This window comes from Jaculus jaculus, chromosome 1 (assembly GCF_020740685.1).
Source record: "Jaculus jaculus isolate mJacJac1 chromosome 1, mJacJac1.mat.Y.cur, whole genome shotgun sequence".
NCBI lineage: Eukaryota > Metazoa > Chordata > Mammalia > Rodentia > Dipodidae > Jaculus > Jaculus jaculus.
The window spans coordinates 150,050,815-150,069,986 of NC_059102.1; the positions used below are offsets into that span (position 1 = coordinate 150,050,815).

General features: G+C 55.0%; 1 protein-coding gene across 1 annotated transcript; it reads left to right on the forward strand.

Annotated features, from left to right (window-relative positions):
* Positions 1 to 3,714: 3,714 nt before the first annotated feature.
* On the forward strand, positions 3,715 to 18,898 carry Agpat2 (1-acylglycerol-3-phosphate O-acyltransferase 2). The gene is made up of 6 exons (XM_045132139.1): positions 3,715 to 3,917; positions 14,074 to 14,207; positions 15,264 to 15,439; positions 15,615 to 15,710; positions 17,220 to 17,292; positions 18,269 to 18,898. Exons 1-6 carry the CDS (start codon positions 3,733 to 3,735, stop codon positions 18,442 to 18,444), a joined length of 840 nt encoding a protein of 279 aa, XP_044988074.1. The 5' UTR covers positions 3,715 to 3,732; the 3' UTR covers positions 18,445 to 18,898.
* The last annotated feature ends 274 nt before the right edge of the window (positions 18,899 to 19,172 follow it).

The following is a 19,172-nucleotide window of genomic DNA, read 5'->3' on the forward strand; positions in this document are numbered from 1 at the left end:
CCCCTCCTCTGGTCTGCCCTGAACTCCTCAGGAGCTCAGTGCTCTGGAGCTGCCTATCCTAAGGAGCAGAGCTCATAAAGGCACCGTCCCCTCCCCCCCCCCACAACAGCCCCAGGCTTTTACCTCCTGCCCAGCTGATTGCTGTTCTGGTCAGTGTCACTCACCCCCACCCAGGGCCTCAGGCACCATGGGGCGGCTCACTTCCTCTCAGCGAAGCCATAGAGGCGACGTGCCTCTTCCTTATTACCGACTAGGATGCTGCGGCTCTGATGCTCGGGAGTGTGACTGAAGCTAGGTCAACCGGACTTCAAAGCCAGGTGGCCTGCCCTGCCCTGCCACCCAGCAATTTATCTCTGCCTCCCTGAAATGAGGAGCTTCGCGGCCCTCTCCGGCCCTCAAGCTCCTAAGCGAAATGACTACTTAACTGGGCCTCCTGGAGAGGAGACTGGGAGGGTCTCAGCCCCCCCACCCCCGCCTGTGGCAGCGTGTCCCCACACCGGGCATCCTGTCACCACCAGCATCTTCCCCAGTGGGTCCCCTGTGAGGAAGGCAGCTCAGCCCTGACTATGCCACACCTGGTGTCATGTGTTGGCTGGGTCCCAGCCAATGCCCAGGAGAGCTCTTGGCCATCCTCAGCCTGCAATGGGAGAGCCAGCCTGACTCAGCCTCCACAGGAAACGCATCCCCCCCCCACACACATACACAACCCAGGGTGGTGGGGGCAACTGTTCCTACCCAACCCAACCAGCGCCTCCTTCCTGATCCTACTCTTGGATAAGGCTGCCAGAACCGAAGGTGGTGTGGCCAAGAAACACTATTTTAGGACTGGAGAAATGGCTTAGCAGTTAAGCGCTTGCCTGTGACGCCTAAGGACCCCGGTTCGAGGCTCGGTTCCCCAGGTCCCACGTTAGCCAGATGCACAAGGGGGCGCACACGTCTGGAGTTTGTTTGCAGAGGCTGGAAGCCCTGGCGCGCCCATTCTCTCTCTCTCCCTCTATCTGTCTTTCTCCCTGTGTCTGTCGCTCTCAAATAAATAAAAAATGAACAAAAAGTATTTTTTAAAAAAGAGATGTTTTCCTTTAAAAAAAAAAAAGAAACACTATTTTAGAGGAAATCTCTCTCAGTATCTCCGATAGCCTTAAGGTCCTCTGAGGCATCATTTCTAGAAGTAAAAGGTTTTCATGTTTTTCTTTTCTTGTCAGCCTCCAAATGTGACACTAATCAAAACACAGTTTCCTTAGAACAGCCTTCCCCATGCGGGACACATGCCCACTTTCTCCTTTCTGTAGGAGGCGAAGTTGCCAATGTCTTTCACCGTTTTAAGGCCCTAAGAGGAGGGGGGGGGAGGTCAGGTGATAAGAAGAAAACCAACCGCCTTGTGCCTTGTCTCCGGGAGAGCCACAAGGCCAGCCAGATCTCTGGCCTCAAGCTGACCCTGCTACCACCCCTGGGAGCAGTGCAGTCACAGAGCCCTAGGCAGTATGAGGGACAGGGGCATGAGACCTAGTGCCAGGCCAGCCTCCTCCCCACTCTTCACTCCTGGGCTGGGCCTCAGTTTCCCAACTGTAAAATGGGGGCAACCCCTTAGCTCTCATTGGGAAGCCTTTACCAAGCACATTTTTGGTATCAGACATTGTTGGAAGGGCTGGAACTGAGCAAAGTCTCAAAGGGGAATGTTTCAGTTTGGAAGCACAGGGGAGGCAGACGAGGTGAGAAAGTGTTAGGAAGAATGTGAGGGACCACGCTATGAGGTACCAAGGCGGCTGAGGTGGGAGGATCACCACAGTCCAGGAGCTCAAGACCAGCTGGGCAACATCGAGAAGTCTCATTTCAAAATAATACAAAATAAATAGAGAGAAAGAAGGCGGACTGGGAATTAAGGAGGAAGTATTCTGTGTAGCCCTGAGGTAGGGGGCTGTGAAGCTTCAAGGACTGGGTTGCACTGGGACTGAAAAGAATCTGGGGACCCCTGCTGCAAGCCACACATCAGTCTTCACCAGATTTCTCTCCAAGGGTCTCTGGGTAGTCTTTTCCAAGAAGCTAAAAAAAAAAAATCTCTGGGCTGGAGAGATGGCTTAGTAGTTAAGCAGTTGCCTATGAAGCCTAAGCACCCCAGTTCGAGGCTCGATTCCCCAGGACCCACGTTAGCCAGATGCACAAGGGGGCGCACGCGTCTGGAGTTCGTCTGCAGCGGCTGGAGGCCCTGATGCATCCATTCTCTCTCTCTCTCTATCTGCCTCTTTCTCTCTCTTTCGCTCTCAAATAAATAAATAAAAATAAACAACAACAACAAAAATCTCACAGCCTGCCATGGCCGCCTCTCAGCCTTGCAACATAGCCTTTCCTTACACAGGGCCTTGGGCTCTGGGACCTGGGGCTGGAGTAGGCCTCTTTCCTCAAGAGTGGGAAGGTGACAAGCTATCTCTGTTCCAACTAAACAAAACAATGCCAGGCAGTTCTGATAGGTTTGATCCTAAAATGCCCACAGGTGTGATGAAAATGGCACCACACTGACAACTCAACTATGAGGGGAATCCAGCCATCCTGCCAGCCTCTAGAAAGAGCTGCTGCTACTGGCTGGGGCAGCTGAGAACTCAGTGCCCTGTGACAGTGGATGTTACAACAGCCCGCGGGCGATTTTGCCCTGCTGAGGAGAGGAGAGGGAAGCGGTGCCCTCAGAACAATCCGGGGGGCGCGGGGCAGCTGTGAGCAAGTGCAGCACGTTCCCACCCCTGGGTGCAGGGGACTTGTCTGAAAAGGAAGCTAGCTGCATTTCGTCAACTTGATCTACTGTGAGCACATGATCCCTGGTTGGGGGTGGGTAGGTGTGGGTGTGGATGTGGGTGGCTTGGAACAGCCCGCACAGGACCTTCTCCTCCTCCTCCTCCTAGGGTGACAAGTGTCCCAGGGAGCACCAGCTGCACAGGGGCCCTTGCCAGGCTGACAGGTCTGCTGAGCTGAGCCAATGGGAACACAACTGCCCGATAGCCACTGGCTGGCCCTGCACCAGAAGGTCTTGGGAGACACATGTCACAGGCACACACCTCCAGAAAACTGGCCCTGGTCCCTGTCGGGCCCCTTTCCCTACCTCCCCTCCCCCAGGCTGCTGCATCACGGGGGGTGGGGGGTGGGGGGGTGGAGCTCCAGAGTTGGCTCAGTGTCCCCCACCCTAGGGGATTCAAAGGGCCCTGGTGACCATCCAGGTGACCATGGGCCATTCATTAGTAGTTCAAGGGCTTCTTTATGTGGTGACTAGACCGCCACGATGATCCTCACGCCCTTGGAGGAGCTGTGGTTCTGGGCTGGGTGTGTGTGTGTGTGTGTGTGTGTGTGTGTGTGGTGGGTGTGTCGGGGGGTAGGGGGAGAAGACCTGTAGCTGCGAGGCGGGAGTCTGTAAGTGTGGGAGGCCACTCCCGAGCTCAGCTCACCCTGTTGCGCAGAAGAGAGCCACGGTGGTGGTGGTGGGGGGGGTGGCGAGCGCCACCCAGAGCCTCAGGGACTTGGGGCACGGGGCGGGGCCGGGATGGGTGACACAGCGGTGTGGGGTGGGGCGGGGCGCGATGCCCCGCGAGCGAGCCGGACCGGGCGGGGCGGTGATGAGGCGGGGCGGTGGCCGCACCTAACCTGTCCCGCCCTCCCGCGCTCCTCTCTCTCTGTGTCTCTCTCTCGCCATAAGGGGCGGCGGGGCTGGCGGGGCGGCTGGACGCCGTCGGGGCTGGGGCGCGGCCACCAATGGAGCAGCTGTGGCCGTGGCTGACGGCGGCGCTGCTGCTGCTGCTGCTGCTGGTGCAGCTGAGCCGCGCCGCCAGGTTCTACGCCAAGGTCGGCCTGTACTGTTTGCTCTGCATGTTCATGTCCGCCGTGGCCTCGGTCGTCTGTCTGCTGCGCCACGGCGGCCGGACGGTGGACAACATGAGGCAAGTGCGCTGGGGGTGTGGAGGGGGGGAGCTGGGTGCTGGGGCGCGCGCGGGGGGGGGGGGATCCCGTGGGAAGCAGGCAGGGATCGCGCGCGCTTCCGCTTCCCGAAACTTTCTCCGCTCCCCGCACTCTTCCTGCTCCGCCCCGCCGTCCCGGGCCCGCCGCCGACCGGCCCGCGTCACAATATGCCCACCCCACCCCCGGGGCACGGCGGCAGCGCGCTCTCGGGGCCTTTCCTCGCCCGTGCGCCGGCTTCGCGGTGGATGGTTGATGGGACTCGGGGTGGAGAGCCAGGGGCGGGGGGGTGCGCTGCTGCGCGAAGCTGGGAAGAGACCCGATCTCGTTTCACCGATCGCGGGGGGGGGGGCGGGGAGGGGGGAGAACGAGGCCGGTGATGGGCTTTAAGGGAATGTTCAGGGCCGCAGACACTTCGGGCTTCCCTTGTCGTCTCTCTCTCTCTCCCTCCTCCCCCGCGCCCACCCCGTCTCGGCCTTGGTCGCAGGTGAGGAGGAGACACCTGTAGCCAGGTGTGGCCGCAGATTCCTCTGGCCTTAACTTCCTCTTCTGGGGAAGTGGAGAGATGAGAGGGGAGGAGCTGCCTGCCCCTGGGCCAGCTAGGGAAGGAGGAAGGGTAAGGGGGACAGTGGCGCGAATCCCGCCCCCCCCCCCCCGCAGCCTCGCACAGCAGGGAAGCCTGGTGGTCAGGCAGGGAGTCAGTTCAGGGCTTTGGGCTGGGCTGACCTCTTCTTAGTTGAGGGGACGGCTTTCTGCTCTTTCTCCCAGTTGATGGTTCACGGGGACTGTTTGCTACACCTCCTCTCTGCCCTGTTTGGACTGTCTAGCTGATGGTTTTGCAATGCCCCAGCCTTGGCTGGGTGTAGGGCATCCTGTGATCCCTGAGGCCCCATCTTCTCAAGTGGTTACAGAGTTTCCTGATTTTGCACCATCTCCACTGTGGCCTGTCTTGGGGGGAGGGGGTGCTGTCTGAACCAGCCATATTTCATGAGTCCCAGGTCTCATCAGGAGAGTGGGCCCCCAAGAAGCCCAGTTACAGAGAGGGCTAATTATTCATCTGTGGTGACCTGTCCGCTTTATCCAGTGTTCTAGGGAGCCGGCCTAAGGTTAAGACAGGTGTGTGGAGGCGTGCCTCATACCTCCAGCTGCCCTAAAGAGGGGTCCTCCACCCTATACAATGTCCCTCCGCCTTGTCTGAGATTAAGATGAGGGAACTGTCTGAGCCAGAGGAGGGTCTCCACAGGGCTCTTAAGGCCAGGGGCCTGGTGGGCTTTCTGCCCTCTCTGAGCCGGATCAGGGGAGGGTATGCCTGGTTCTGAGGCCCTGGGCCTGACAGCTTAGCGGGGTGCACGTGGAGAGTCTGGGCCCTGGGCTTTTTGACTGCCCCTGATTTGGGAGCTCCTTGTAGTTGGTTTTAGCCCTCTTCCCCTGTAATAGCTCTCCCATCCTCTTCCCCCCCTTCGCTTCCTACCTCACTGGCAGCTCTTCTGGAACTGCTGCTGGCTCCTGGGCTGGCCAAACCACCATGGGTTTGTGCCATCCCCAGTCCCACCGTACCCAGCCTTCAGCTAAGACAAGGGGTCCCTTGGACCTTTCTGTACCCTCCCCCTAGCTAGAGTCTAGACAAAGACCTTGTACCCCCCAGGACACTGGCTGGCTAACAGCAGGTGTTCTGTCCCGGCTGGTGGGAAGAGTAGCCTGGAGGCCCAGGAGCCCCTCCCCCCTCCCCTCCCCCCTGCCCCCTGCCCCCTGCAGCCCCATCCCAAGGTCCCTGTGATGACTTCCCTCAATGACAATGGCCAAGTATTGGATATGGAAAGGCAGGATCTGGAGGCTGTGAGTCACTGGGAGGGGTCAGTGTTGAGAAGGGGCTTGCTGGGTCAGGGAGTGTGAGTCAGGGGGAAAGGAAAGGACCGGCACAGACTCTGAACCTGGGTGGTGGAGGCCCGCCTAGTGGGTAGACCCATCCCCCTGCACCACCAATACAGAGCCGGAAGCGCAGAGTAGCAACCTGAGACTTAAGGCCAGGGGGTGGAGGTATGAGAAGAAAAAGTGAGTGGCCCCCTTCCCTGAGAGCCAGAACCTGGCTCATCTGGAACCCCAGAGAGCCACTCCAGAGGAAGTGCTGTTGTCCATCCTGTGTGCCCAGCCCAGCTGTGGTGATGCTGCCCCAGGCCACACACAGACACGTTAAGAGTGGTGTCTACCAGCAGGGAGCTTGGTGGCCACGGTGGGGTTGGAGGTCAGGCCCTGAGCTCCAGGAGTGGCAGCCCCGTTCTGTACGCCCTTTGCCATTTGGACTGGAGTTCTGAGGATGCAGGGAACAGTCTTGAGAACACAGTGCTGAGGCCGTTTGGCCATACGTGGCTTGAGTGGGTGACCCAGGACACCTCCAGGGAGCATTGTGTATGGAGGCCAGAGCCCGTCTCTGTGTGCAGGCCAGGGAGGTAGATGCTCTCTAATTATACATACATTTAATGGGGGGGTGAAGGTGGTAAAACCCAGAGAGGCTGTATTAGAACTGGGCCCAGCTGGAGGGTTGGCTCACTTTAATAAGAACAGTTTAGGGCTGGAGAGATGGCTTAGTGGTTACGATGCTTGCCTGCAAAGCCAAAAGGACCCAGGTTCAATTCCCCAGGACCCATGTTAGCCGGATACACAAGGTGGTGCATGAGTCTGGAGTTCATTTGCAGTGGCTAGAGACCCTGGTGCGTCCATTTCTCTCTCTCTCTCTCTCTCTCTCTCTCTCTCTCTCTCAAAAATAAATAAATAAATTTGAAAAAGAGCTGGAGAGATGGCTTAGTGGTTAAGGTCCTTGCTTACAAAGCCTAAGGCCTCATTCCAGGTCCCACGTAAGCCAAACGCACAGTGACATGCACAGTGACCAGTGGCGCAATCAGGCAAGGTCACACATGCGGACAAGGGGGCCCATGCATCTGGAATCGAGTTTCAGTGGCTGAGGCCCCAGTGTGCCAACTCTTTGTCACTCTCCCTTTCTTGCATTACAAAAAAAAAAAAAAAATTCGGGTGTGGTGGCGCCTTTAATTCCAGCACTCAGGAGGCAGAGGTAGGAGGATCACTGTGAGTTCAAGGCCACTGAAACTACATAGTGAATTCCAGGTCAGCCTGGAATAGAGTGAGACTACCTTGAAAAAAAAAAAAAGCCTGTCTGTTGGGCTTAAATATTAAGAACAGGGGCTGGAGATATGTCTTGTGTTTGCCTGCAAAGCCAAAGGACCTCAGTTTGCTTCCCTAGGACCCATGTAAGCCAGATACACAGGTGGCCCATGTGTCTGGAGTTAGTTTGCAGCGGCCATTGGGAAGGCTACCAGAGCCAAGCTCCATCATTTTCAGGGGTCAAGATGCCACTACTGTGGTTAGAGAGGAAGGAGCCCTTCCCATTACCGTGCTCCTTCCATATGACTCCACACTTCGAAATGGCCGGGACTGGCCAAGGGCTATGCCTGCTTCCCATGACCTGGGGCAAACAGAGGTAACAGAAGGGGTGGGCCTTGCTGTGGCTCCTGGGGATCTGTCACATAGGCCTAGATTGGAAGCAACAGGAAGGTTTCCAAAAACAACCTCACCCTGTCTCCTTCTGCTCGCTGGTGCCTGTCATGTGGCCTCTCTGGGGTCTCCTGGCGCCCTAGCTAAGTCCACGGATGGCTCCTCACATGCCCTTCCCTAGCAAATCAGCCCCGCATGGCCCATGGAGTTCCCGGCTCCCCACCTAGCAAGTCTCCGCCCAACATGCCACATGGTCTTCTGGGAACAGCCCAGGACCAGAAGCAAGGGCAAGGGTCAGCTAGTGGCCTTCCACGAGGACAGCCAGGCCTATGGCCTAAACCCTGACCTTGAACTGAACTGCTTCCCGGCTTCCTGGAGCCAGCTGTGGGCAGTGATGAAATAGGTAGAGGGGACAGAGTAGGTGAAGACACTGTCCCTCCTTAAAAGGAGTTATTCTCCTTCTCTGCTTGTGTCAGGATTGGCACAGCTACTGCTGACGGAGGTCCCCCAGGGCAGGGTCAGGCGGGGGAGGGGAGAGGGACCAGGCTCGTAGAAGATCGCTTCTTCCCCTTGCACAGGTAGGAAGGGACACCTGAGTCAAGAGTATCTCTGGGTCACAACTGGAATGCTAAAAGCCAGGCTCCAAATCCTAGTTGTGTGACCCAAAGCCGGAGCTTAGTAAGCCCCCAAGTGGTCACACCCTGGCAGTCAGTCCCCATGCCTCACACTGGAAAACAGAAAGCCCAGCTGAGCACTGACTCTATCCCCAGGCACTTGGGCTTCTGGACCTTGACATTTTACAGTTAAGGCGCTTGCCTGCAAAGCCAAAGGACCCAAGTTCAATTACCTAGGACCCACGTAAGCCAGATGCATAAGGAGGTACATGTGTCTGGAGTTTGTTTGCAGTGGCTGGAGGCCCTGCCATGCCATTCTCTCTCTCTCTCTCTCTCTCCCTCTCTGAAATAAACAAAAATAAAAATTTTGGGCCGGGCGTGGTGGCGCACGCCTTTAATCCCAGCACTTGGGAGGCAGAGGTAGGAGGATTGCCATGAGTTCAAGGCCACCCTGAGATGACAGAGTTAATTCCAGGTCAGCCTGGACCAGAGTGAGACCCTACCTCGAAAAACCAAAAAATAAAAATAAAAGTATTTAAAAATATATTTTTATTATTTACAAGAAGAGAGGCAGACAGAATTGGTGTGCCAGGGCCTTCAGCCATCGCAAACGAACTCCCGATACATGCGCCTCTGTGCATGTGGCTTTATGTGGTCACTAAGGAATCAAACCTGGTCATTAGGCCTTGCAGGCCTTAACTGCGGAGCCATCTCTCCAGCCCCAACCTTGGCACTTTTTGAGTGGAGAGAGAGAGAAGACAAGGGTATGCCTGCCCTCTGAGATCTCAGGACATGTGAGGTACCTGGACATCAGAGGCTTGGGGAGGAGGCTGGACTGGCAGCTAAGGTTGTCACCCTGAGAATGACCCTTCTCTTCCCTCTCCTTCTGCTTCTCTAGGCACTTTGAACCCCCCTCCCCTTGGGAGTCTGACTTTGGGGTTGAGTGGGGGCTGCCAAGCCCCTAGTCACTGAGGCAAGGCTGAGACAGCCTCAGGAACCCTCACTTTGCCCCCTGTCCCTGCCCACACACCTCAGGCCCGTTTAGGAAACTGCTGACCACGTGGCTTCCTCCCTTTGGAAAGCCCTGGAGGCAGGTCACTAACCCCACTGACCTCTGAGCCTACACCTCCCCTGTAGAGCAGGTGCCAAAACCTACCCACCAGGCCGTGTCAGAGCAAAGCTGTGCGATGCCGGAATCCTTGAGTATGGAGTCTGATGTAGCAAACACCAGGTGAAGCCACATTCCCCTCCCCCCCAACACACACATTTAGTGTAGCCTCCCACCAGGGCTCCCAGTGTCTGCCCGAAGCTGCAGCTCTGCAGCGCTTAGCTGGTACCTTCCCCTGTCTGGAGAAACCCATTTATTTATTTATGGAAACCAGGGTCTTGTGCATTCCAATCCAGTGCTTTATCACAGAGCCATGCCCCAGCCCAAGATTGTAATGTCTGTTTTACCATAGTTGTTTTTGGGATTCTCCCCATCCTCCCCCACCTTTTTTTTTAATTTTAGAGAGAGAGGGAGGGAGGGAGAAACAGAGAGAATTGGCATGCCAGGGCCTCAGCCACTGCTATAGAACTCCAGACACTTGCGCCACCTAGTGGGCATGTTTGACTTTGTGCTTGCCTCGCCTTTGTCCGTCTGGCTTATATGGGATCTGGGGAGTTGAACATGGGTCCTCAGGCTTACAGGCAAGTGTCTTAACTGCTAAGCCATCTCTCCAGCCTCAGAATTCCTTTTTTATTATTATTTTGAAGAGAGAGACAGATTTGGCGCACCAGGACTTCAGCCACTGCAGTCAAACTTCAGGTGCTTGCATCACCTAGTGGGCATGTGCCACCTTGCGCCTGCCTCACCCTTGTGTGTCTGGCTTACATGGGATCTGGAGATTCAAACATGGGTCCTTAGCTTTCGCAGGCAAGCACCTTAACCACTAAGCCATCTCTCCAGCACCAGGATTCCTTTTTTTTTTCTTTTACATTTATTTATTTGCAAGTAGAGAGATACAGACATAAAGAGACAGATGAAATGTGCAGGCCAGGGCCTCCAGCCACTGCAAACGAACTCCAGATGCATGTGCTACCTGGCTGAAGTGTATCTGGCTTTACTGAAGAATTGGACCTGCATGGTTAGGCTTTGCAGACAAGCACTGTAACCACTGAGCCCTCTCTCCAGCCTTTATTTATTTATTTAAATGTGGTACGTGCATGCCAAGGTGTCTTGCCACTGAACTCCTGAGGCATGCACAAATTTGTTTCTGGCTTTATTTACTTGGGTATTGGGGAATTCAACTCAGGCCACCAGACTTTGCAAGCAAGTACCTTTAACTGCTAATCCATTTCTCCAGCTGCCACCATTTTTTTTTTAATTCTAAGAAGTTCAAGGTCATCCTCTACTCCATATTGAGTATGAGGCCAGCCTGAGCTACATGAGACCCTGTCTCAAAAAAATGCAAATGCTCAGGACTAAAATTGTTTTCGATTTTGAGTGGGTTAGGGTTTTGGAAGATTTACATGTACATTATAGAGGCAGTCCACTGAGTGTGGTGGCACACACTTTTAATCCCGTTGCTTAGGAGGCTGAGGTAGGATCACTGTGAGTTCTAGGCCCGCCTCGGCTAGAGTGAGACTCTGCTTTAAAAAAAAAAAATTATACAAACATAATGAGGCTGACAGGGACTGGGACCCAAGTCTAAATAGAAAGTCTTGCTGTTTGTCATCTATATCTGTACACATTTCCCAAAGGTAACTTTCTAGAATGTTTTTAGTGCTTCTCCATGTGACTGTAGCCCCCTCACATGAGGTCTTTTTTTTTTTTTTGGAGGTAGAGCCTTGTATTAGCCCAGGTTGACCTGGAATTCACTATATAGTGTCAGGCTGGCCTCAAACACTCAACAGCTATCCTCCTGCGTTGGCCTCTCAAGTGCTGGGATTAAAGGTGAGTCCCCACCATGCCCAGCAAGTGTGGAACTTTTACATACCCCCTAAAATTGGGATTTTGGAGAAGCATTTGGGATTTAGGGCTAGGGACGCTGAAGCTGGTGGAATCAAGCTGTGGTGTGGCTTGGTGACACCGCCCTTGAACTGCCTGCCAGAGGCTCTGGCTTCCATCCCCTGCGGCATGCGTACACACACACACTAAAACATGAATGTCCCTGGCAATAAATCAATTCAGATGGCTGTGATTTTCCTCTGCCTTGCCCTTCAGGCGTTCATAGGCACTTCCAGATGCCATGATTCTAATCACCTGGACTGGCTCCAAACTCTTCTGATACTGCCTTAGGGAGGATTCCTTGAGGTGCCTGGCAAGGTTAGGGCAGGCTTCTCACCTGCTCTGTAGACCCATCTCTCTCTTTAAATTTTTATTTTATTTATTTATTTTAGAGAGAGGGGGAGAGAATGGGCATGCCAGGGCATGTAATCACTACAAACGAACTCCAGACACATGTGCCACCTTGTGTGTCTGGCTTACATGGGCCCTGGGAATTGAACCTGGGACTTTTGGCTTTGCAGGCCAGTGCCTTAACCACTAAGCCAGCTCCAGCCCTATCCTATTTTATTTATTTACTAGAGAGAGACAATGGGTGTGCTAGGGCCTCTAGCCATTGCAAATGAACTCCACACACATGCGCCACCTGTGCATCTGGCCTACATAGGTACCGGGGTCCTTAAGCTTTGCAGGAAAGCACCTTAGCGCCAAGGCCTCTCTCCAGCCCTAGACCCATCTCTTGTCTCTTGCCCAGCGAGTGGGGGCCACTGTCCCGGGCCCTGTTAGTTTTTACGCTTTATTTATTGGCAAGCAGAGAGGGATAGAGAGCAGAGAGAGAATGGGCACACCAGGGCCTCCAGCTGCTACAAACTCGGGGTGTATGCACCACTTTTACAGGTACTGGGGAATCAAACCCAGGGTTATTAGGCTGTGTGGGCAAGTACCTCAACCACTGAGCCATCTCTCCAGCCTGTGTGTGTGTGTGTGTGTGTGTGTGTGTGTGTGTGTGTGTGATGGGCAGATGCATGCACCCCATGAATATGCATAAAGAGGCCAGAGGAAAACAGTGGGTGTCCTTCTCTTACGCACATCCACACATTTCTTTCCTTGGGACAGGTCTCTTCCCCAGCCTAGAGTTGCTGATCAGGGAGTCCCAGAGATTCTCCAGTCTCTTCCTCAGCCCCCAGACTGGGGCTATAGAAGTGCTTGACCACACCCAGCTTTTTATGAGTCCTGAGTTGAACTCGACATTACCCTAGAGGCCTTCATGCTTCAGCAGCAAGCACGCTTAACCACTGAGCCATCCCCCAGCTCATGTTTTCGTTGAATCCCTGCCTAAGCTCCCTTGCAGCTTCACCGGGATCCCAGAAGTTGTGACTTATGGAAGAAGAAATGGGAGGATGAGGAAAAAGAGGGGACCCTAGACTTTCAGACCTGGGGAGGAGGGCTGAAATAACACTGTGAATCAGCGTTGGGCTTCCTTCCCTGACTTGGTTCCCCCTTCCCACTGGTGGGTTCCATGACAATGCAGCTGGTGAGAAGCCTCATTGGTTTTCAGTCTCAGAAGGAAATCCTGTGGGAGTCTACTTCTATGAGGCCCCCAGAGCTGACAACTCTGGGGACAGACAGGACAGAAGAGTGGGAGTTTTCAGGGGCTGAGGACAAAGTGTCAGTTTAAAGGGGACACGGTGGGTTTGGAAGAGATTTCGGAAGATGGACTATGGCAATGGCTAGACAGTGGTGATATACTTAAGAAGTAAAGTGGTGTTTTATTTGTTTGTTTGTTTATTTTTGGCTTTTTGAGGTAGGGTCTTGCTCTAGCCCAGGCTGACCTGGAATTCACTATGGAGTCTCAGGGTGGCCTAGAGCTGTCTGCAATCCTCCTACGTCTGCCTCCCGAGTACTGGGATTGATTAAAGGCATGCGCCACCACGCCCAGCCCTTTTAAGATTTATTTTAAAAATATTTTTCTTTGAGACAGAGACAGTATGAGCACGGGCACACCAGGGCCTCTTGTCATGCAGACAAACTCCAGACACATGTGTCGCTTGGCATCTGGCTTTACATGAGTACTGGGGAATTGAACCTTGGCCAGCAGGCTTTGCAAGCATGGCCTTTAACCACTGAGCCATCTCCCCCGTCCTTTACCATAATATTTATTTATTTATTTGGGAGAGAGAATGGGCACATCAGGGCCTCTAGCCACTGCAAACAAACTCCAGGCACATGTACCACCTTCTGCATCTGACTTACATAGGGAATCTAACTGGGGTCCTCAGGCTTTCCAGGCAAGCACCTTAACCACTAACTCAGATAGAGGCTTGGGGAGATGGCTCAGTGGTTAAAGCATGCCATGTAAGTGTGGCAACCTGCGTTCTGTTCCCTAGAATCGCTTAAAGCCAGGCATGGTAGTCTGTGTCTGTAGTAGCTACGTACAATGAGATGGGAGGTAGAGACTGGAGTCTCAGCTAGCCTGGGGTAGTCAGGAACAAGGCTTCCAATAAGTTGGGAGACAAGGACTGACTGACTGACACCTGAAGTTGCCTCTGACCTCCACATATGTGCTGTGGTATGTGTGTGTACCCACACTTACACATGTACCTATACAGTCACATTGATTTAATCTCTGGGACCTCTTCTCAGAACTGTTGGGAACCCAGAGATGGGGTGTACTATAGTCTGTGAAGAACAGGGTGTGCTGGGATCGATGGGGTGGCACCTCCCTCTTTCTGTTACCAAGGACTACACCATAAAGGAAAGATGTTCTGGTGGGAAGAGCAAGAGGGCTGGATCACCCCTGCTTGCATCCCTGTAACCCAGTGCCTGTGACAGTCTCTCTAAATAACTGGGGCTTGTTACAGGATACTTAAGGTGCCCCCTTGGGAAGCAGGGTGAGCTGGCCTTCAGGACTGTGCCTTGAGTCTCCTGGCCCATGCTGCGTGGCCTGCCCTCTCCCCAGCATGGCCCTTCCCTGGCAGGAGGCCAAGCCGCTGGCTGCGGGAACCCTCTGCTCACTGATGCCTCTGCCCTCAGCATCATCAGCTGGTTTGTGCGTTCCTTCAAGTACGTGTATGGCCTCCACTTTGAGGTCAAGGGCCGCCGGAAGCTAGAGGTGAACAGCCCCTGTGTCATCATCTCCAATCACCAGAGCATCCTGGACATGATGGGTAGGCTGCCACCGAGGCTTGGGTATGGGAAGGGCGGAGGAGGGAGACTGGCCTGGACCCTTGGTGGTCTAGGCAGAGCAAGGCCCGGAGACCCATGCCTTCCTCCAGCCCCGGGCCTGCCCCAAGCTGGGCATTAGGGTAGCCTGGGGTTCCGTCGTGAGCCGCACTCTTCCGTAAGAAGGGGTTGAGCCTGAAGTCTCAGGGACTGCCAGGTGGGCTATGGGACGTGTGTTGCCAGCCCCTCCTCCTGGTGGGGGGGCCCACGCCTGGCTCTGAGAATGTCCTTTTTAGTTTCTTTCCCTCTTTCCCTTTTTTTTTCCCTTTCCCTCTTATCTCTTCTCCTTCCTGTCCCTTTTTTCCCTGTCTCTTGTACCCACCCCGTCATTTCTTTCCTTCGTTGCTGTTTTCTATCTCCCTCCTCTCTCACTTTTGCTGTCTCTCCTTTTTTTTTTATATATCTCCTGTCCCTATCTTTCCATCCATCTCTTCATCCTCTGTCTTTTCTGAGTCTCTGTCTCTCGTCTCCGTCTCTCTCATCCGTGCCTTCTCCTCTGTCTGTAATTCCCTCTCTGTCTCTCGTCTCCGTCTGTCTCTTCTGGTTCCTTCTCTGTGTCTGTCTCTGCCGTGTCCGTCTTCCTTGCTCTGTCCTCTCTCTGCCTGTCTCTCCTTCTGTCTCCTCCTCTCCTTGGCCTGCCTTCTGCTTAACCTATGTTTCTCTTTCTGTCTCTCCATCTCTGTCCCTTCTCTCCATTTGTCTCTATCTCTCTGCCTGTCCTCTATCTCTTCATTTCTCTCTCTTCTGCCTGTCTTCCACTCTGATTTATTTTTACTTATTTAGTTATTAGAGACCAGGGAAGGAGGGAGAGAAAATGGGTGCACCCAGGGCCTCTAGCCACTGCAAACAAACCCCAGGCACATGCACCACCATGTGCATCTGGCTTACCTGTGTCCTGGAGAATCGAACCTGGGTCCTTAGGCTCCGAAGGCAAGCACCTTAACCTCTAGGCCATCTCTCCAGTCCCCCGACTTCTCTGTCTCCCTCTCCTTCCTACCCAGGCCTCATGGAGATCCTCCCCAAGCGCTGCGTACAGATTGCCAAGCGCGAGCTGATGTTTCTGGGGCCCGTGGGTCTCATCATGTACCTGGGGGGCGTCTTCTTCATCAACCGCCAGCGCTCCAGAACCGCCATGTCTGTGATGGCCGACGTGGGCAAACACATGGTCAGGGACAATGTGAGTATGAGCGCCGCCCCAGAGAATTCTGCGCATCTGAAAATTGTCCAGGAACTTTAGGAGCTGCTGCTGGGGGGGGCTGTCGGCAGAGAAACCTGCTGCCTAGTGTGAGGTTCCTTGGGAGGGTCGTGGCCCTGGGGTGGCCAAGCAGTGGCTGCCTGCTTTCTCCCTATAGGTCAAAGTGTGGATCTACCCCGAGGGCACACGCAACGACAATGGAGACCTGCTGCCCTTTAAGAAAGGAGCTTTCTACCTGGCTATCCAGGCCCAGGTAGGCCAGGCTGTGCCCTCTTGGGCTGGGCTGGGCAGGGACTGGGACATAGGTCAAGGTGACTTTAGGGTAAAGTTGTTGTCCTGAACAGGCTGGGGACTTCTGGTCCTTGGGGACTTCTGTACCTGGCAGAGACAGGGCCTAGCTACTCCCTGTCACCCCTAGCACCCCACTCCCACCCCGCCCACACACACCTACTGCCCAGCAAAGACTGCTGCTTGGGCAGGCCCATGAACACTCAGCACCAGCATCCACTCGCCCTGGCTGGCCAGGCTGGTAGTCTCCCTCACTTGAGCTCTGTGAGAGGTGCACATGAGGCCTGCTAGGCCCTGGGGAGTTTTGCTTGGCTGGATAGGCCAGATATGACGAACAGCATTCCTCTAATGGCCTAGGTCCCGACGGGTTTGGACGAGGGGGCCCAGGCTGGGTACAGCTCCGGTGTGGGCAGAGCGTCCTGTGAGCTCTGCTTCCCGACATTGGACTTCCATGGTCTTCTGGGGGCAGGGCGGGCTTGGAATAGTGTGTCCCTGGGGTATCCCTGACAGCCTAGGGAGGGGGGCTCTCTCCTACGGGATCGAGGTCCTCTGTTTCCATGCTGGGGAGACCCACATGGCAGGGAAAGCCACCATTGGGGGCAGGGGAAGGGACTTTGTCCTGTTCATCTGGTTATTGCCTGGCAAGTCTCTGTACTCTGTCCCTGAGGTTTCCCTGTGGCAGGCGGCCTCCAGGACCCCTAGTGCCTTAGTTCTATAAGAGGATAGCTACCCCCGCCTCCTTGAGGCCCCCACCAACAGCAAGAGATTGAAGAGCCCTGGCCCGGGGCAGGAGTCTGTACTCTGACCCTAGAACTGCCTGGAAATGAGTCCCGGGGGGTGGCAGGGCCTGGGGCTGAAGTCATGTACCCCTTGCCTTGATGGCAGACTCGATGAGCAGGCCCTGTGGGGGGGGGGGGGAGACCAGCAGCTGGGATGGGTGTAGGGATGGCAGAATCCCAAGAGATGCATCGTTTCTTGCCCCTTCCCCGGGGCATGGTTATGCTGTGGCCTGCCCCCCCCCCACACACACACACAACTAGGCCCCCTGATGCCTGGCTAATCATTAACTGCCACTGCCATCTGTCACCACTGGAGCTGACCCTGGGGCCTTCCAGGAACGCCAGTGGGATCCACCTCCTCTCCTGGGTGGCGTGGCCCCAGGCCTCCTGGGGATGGGGAACAGGATAGCAGGGGAGAAGGGGAACCCTCTTCAACCCCGATAGGTAGGATCTTGTCCTCCCACTCCCAGGCTGATTTTATGATCCAGTGTGGGGAGACAAGCGCATGCTAACCCAGAGTGGCTTCCCAGAGGTGGTGGTGTAGAGCCAGACCGAGTCTGAAATTCCGGACCTCCTAGGGCATGATGGGATTTTGGATAGAGGGGTCGCCATGCCTGGAAGCAGTCAGGGCTGGTACAAGTGGGTGGCAGAGCACCTCCATGACCGTATGTCTGGCTGTACTTCCCTGTCCACAGGTTCCCATCATTCCAGTGGTGTACTCCTCCTTCTCCTCCTTCTACAACGTCAAGACGAAGCTCTTCACCTCGGGTGAGCCACAGCCAGAGCCATGGGCCAGGAACTCAGGGATCCTGTCTAACCTAGCAGGCAGTCAGAGTCCTGGGCTTCTCCACAGAGTTCCCATTTCTGTTTTCCTCCCTCCCTCCCTTCCTTCCTTCCTTTTTTTCTTTTGGTTTTTCAAGGTAGGGTCTTGCTGTAGCCCAGGCTAGCCTAGAATTCACTATGGAGTCTCAGGCTGGCCTTGAACTCACTCATAGCGATCCTCCTACCTCTGCCTCCCTAGTGCTGGGTTAAAGGCGTGTGCCACCATGCCCGGCTAGAGTTCCCATTTCTGAGTGGGGTGAATGGATGAATGAATGAATCCAGGCCCTGAATCAGTCGGAGCTTATGGCCAGCATGGCTTTATCTTAGTGCTCTTCCCTGTGGCCCTGTGAGGGTGGGTGGTAGCACCCCATTTTTCAGATGAGGAAACAGGATGGTGTGGTCTGTAACTGGTCCAGGCTGTACACACACATTGAAATCTGCATACTGAGCTAGCCTGCCCCACCACCACCACCCCCCCCCCCACACACACACACCCCTACACACAGAGAGAGAAGTGGTCCAGGTTGAGCAACAGCTTCCAGGCAAGTCCTCAGGTCTCACCTGGAGCTTAGGGTAAGCTCAGAGGTCAAAGGGCAGTAGGAAGAGCCAGCCTCTGTCTCTAGCATTGAGCCCCGGGTTCCCGCCGAAGCAGAGGACAGAAAGGGCAGGTATAGTGGATGAGGGCTGCCCAGGCAGATGCCCTAGGTCATGGGTGGTAGATACTGGGGTGGTCAGTTACTGAAACCCCACTGAGTACACACACGTCCACAGTGCAATTACAAACAAGCCCACCCCGCCCAGGAGTCAAAGAGCCGTGACCGGGTGGCAGGAGACCCAGCAGTAAGGAAGCCAGGCAAGGAGTCACTGCAGTGGCAGTGCCAGTGGGCCCCTAGGTCCCTGACATCCGCTGTACCCGCTCCAGGAACAATCAAGGTAGAGGTGCTAGACGCAGTCCCTACCACTGGCCTCACCAATGACGACGTCACCGAGCTCATGGACACCTGTCAGAAGGCCATGAGAAGCACCTTCTTGGAAATATCCAGGACACCCCAGGAGAACGGAGCCCCGGAAGAGCCTGGATACCAGCCAGCCCAGTAACTCGGGCCCCACAGAGCGGAGGAGTGGGGGAGGGCGAGCAGGCAGGAGGGCGGAGGCTGGAGGATGGACATAAAGAAGCCCGCACCAAACCCAGTTCTCATTCTGGCCTTGAAGCAGTAGTTCCTTCTGACACAGCCTCAGACCGAGGCCCCCACATGATTCCTTGACCTGACACCATGCGTGGTCACTCAGTGGGTACACTGAGTCACGAGACCTGGAGATGCCCAAAAGTAGGCAGGAGTGGCCAGAGCTGAGGTCCTACGTCCCCTGAAACAGCTGCTGAAAGCCCACAGGGTGCAGAATCAGGATAGAGACCAGGCCATGGCCTGCATCAGGCCTTCAAGGAGAAGGGCCCGGCCAGGCTCCCATTATCAGGATGCCTGGGCCACCTAGCACCAGGAGGACAGACTGTGAGTTACAAGTCACTGCTGTACTCGGTTCGTTCTTTTTTTTTTTTTTTTTTTTTTTTTTTAATAAACGGACTCTTGAAAGTGCTCTGTGAGCTACGGTCTGTCACGAGTCCCTAACCTCTGAATTCCCTGCAGGTAGTAGTGGGCTATGGTTACCCACAGTGCATTTCTAAGTGGCATATGGAGCCCATCAAACGGAGCCACGGGCCTAGTGGTATGTCGAGGAAGGTTGACGAGCTGCCTTTTGACTTACGGATGGGTGTGGGGACCTACTATCGCTGCTTGTGGAAATGAGGCACCTGGGCAGGAAAGTGCCCA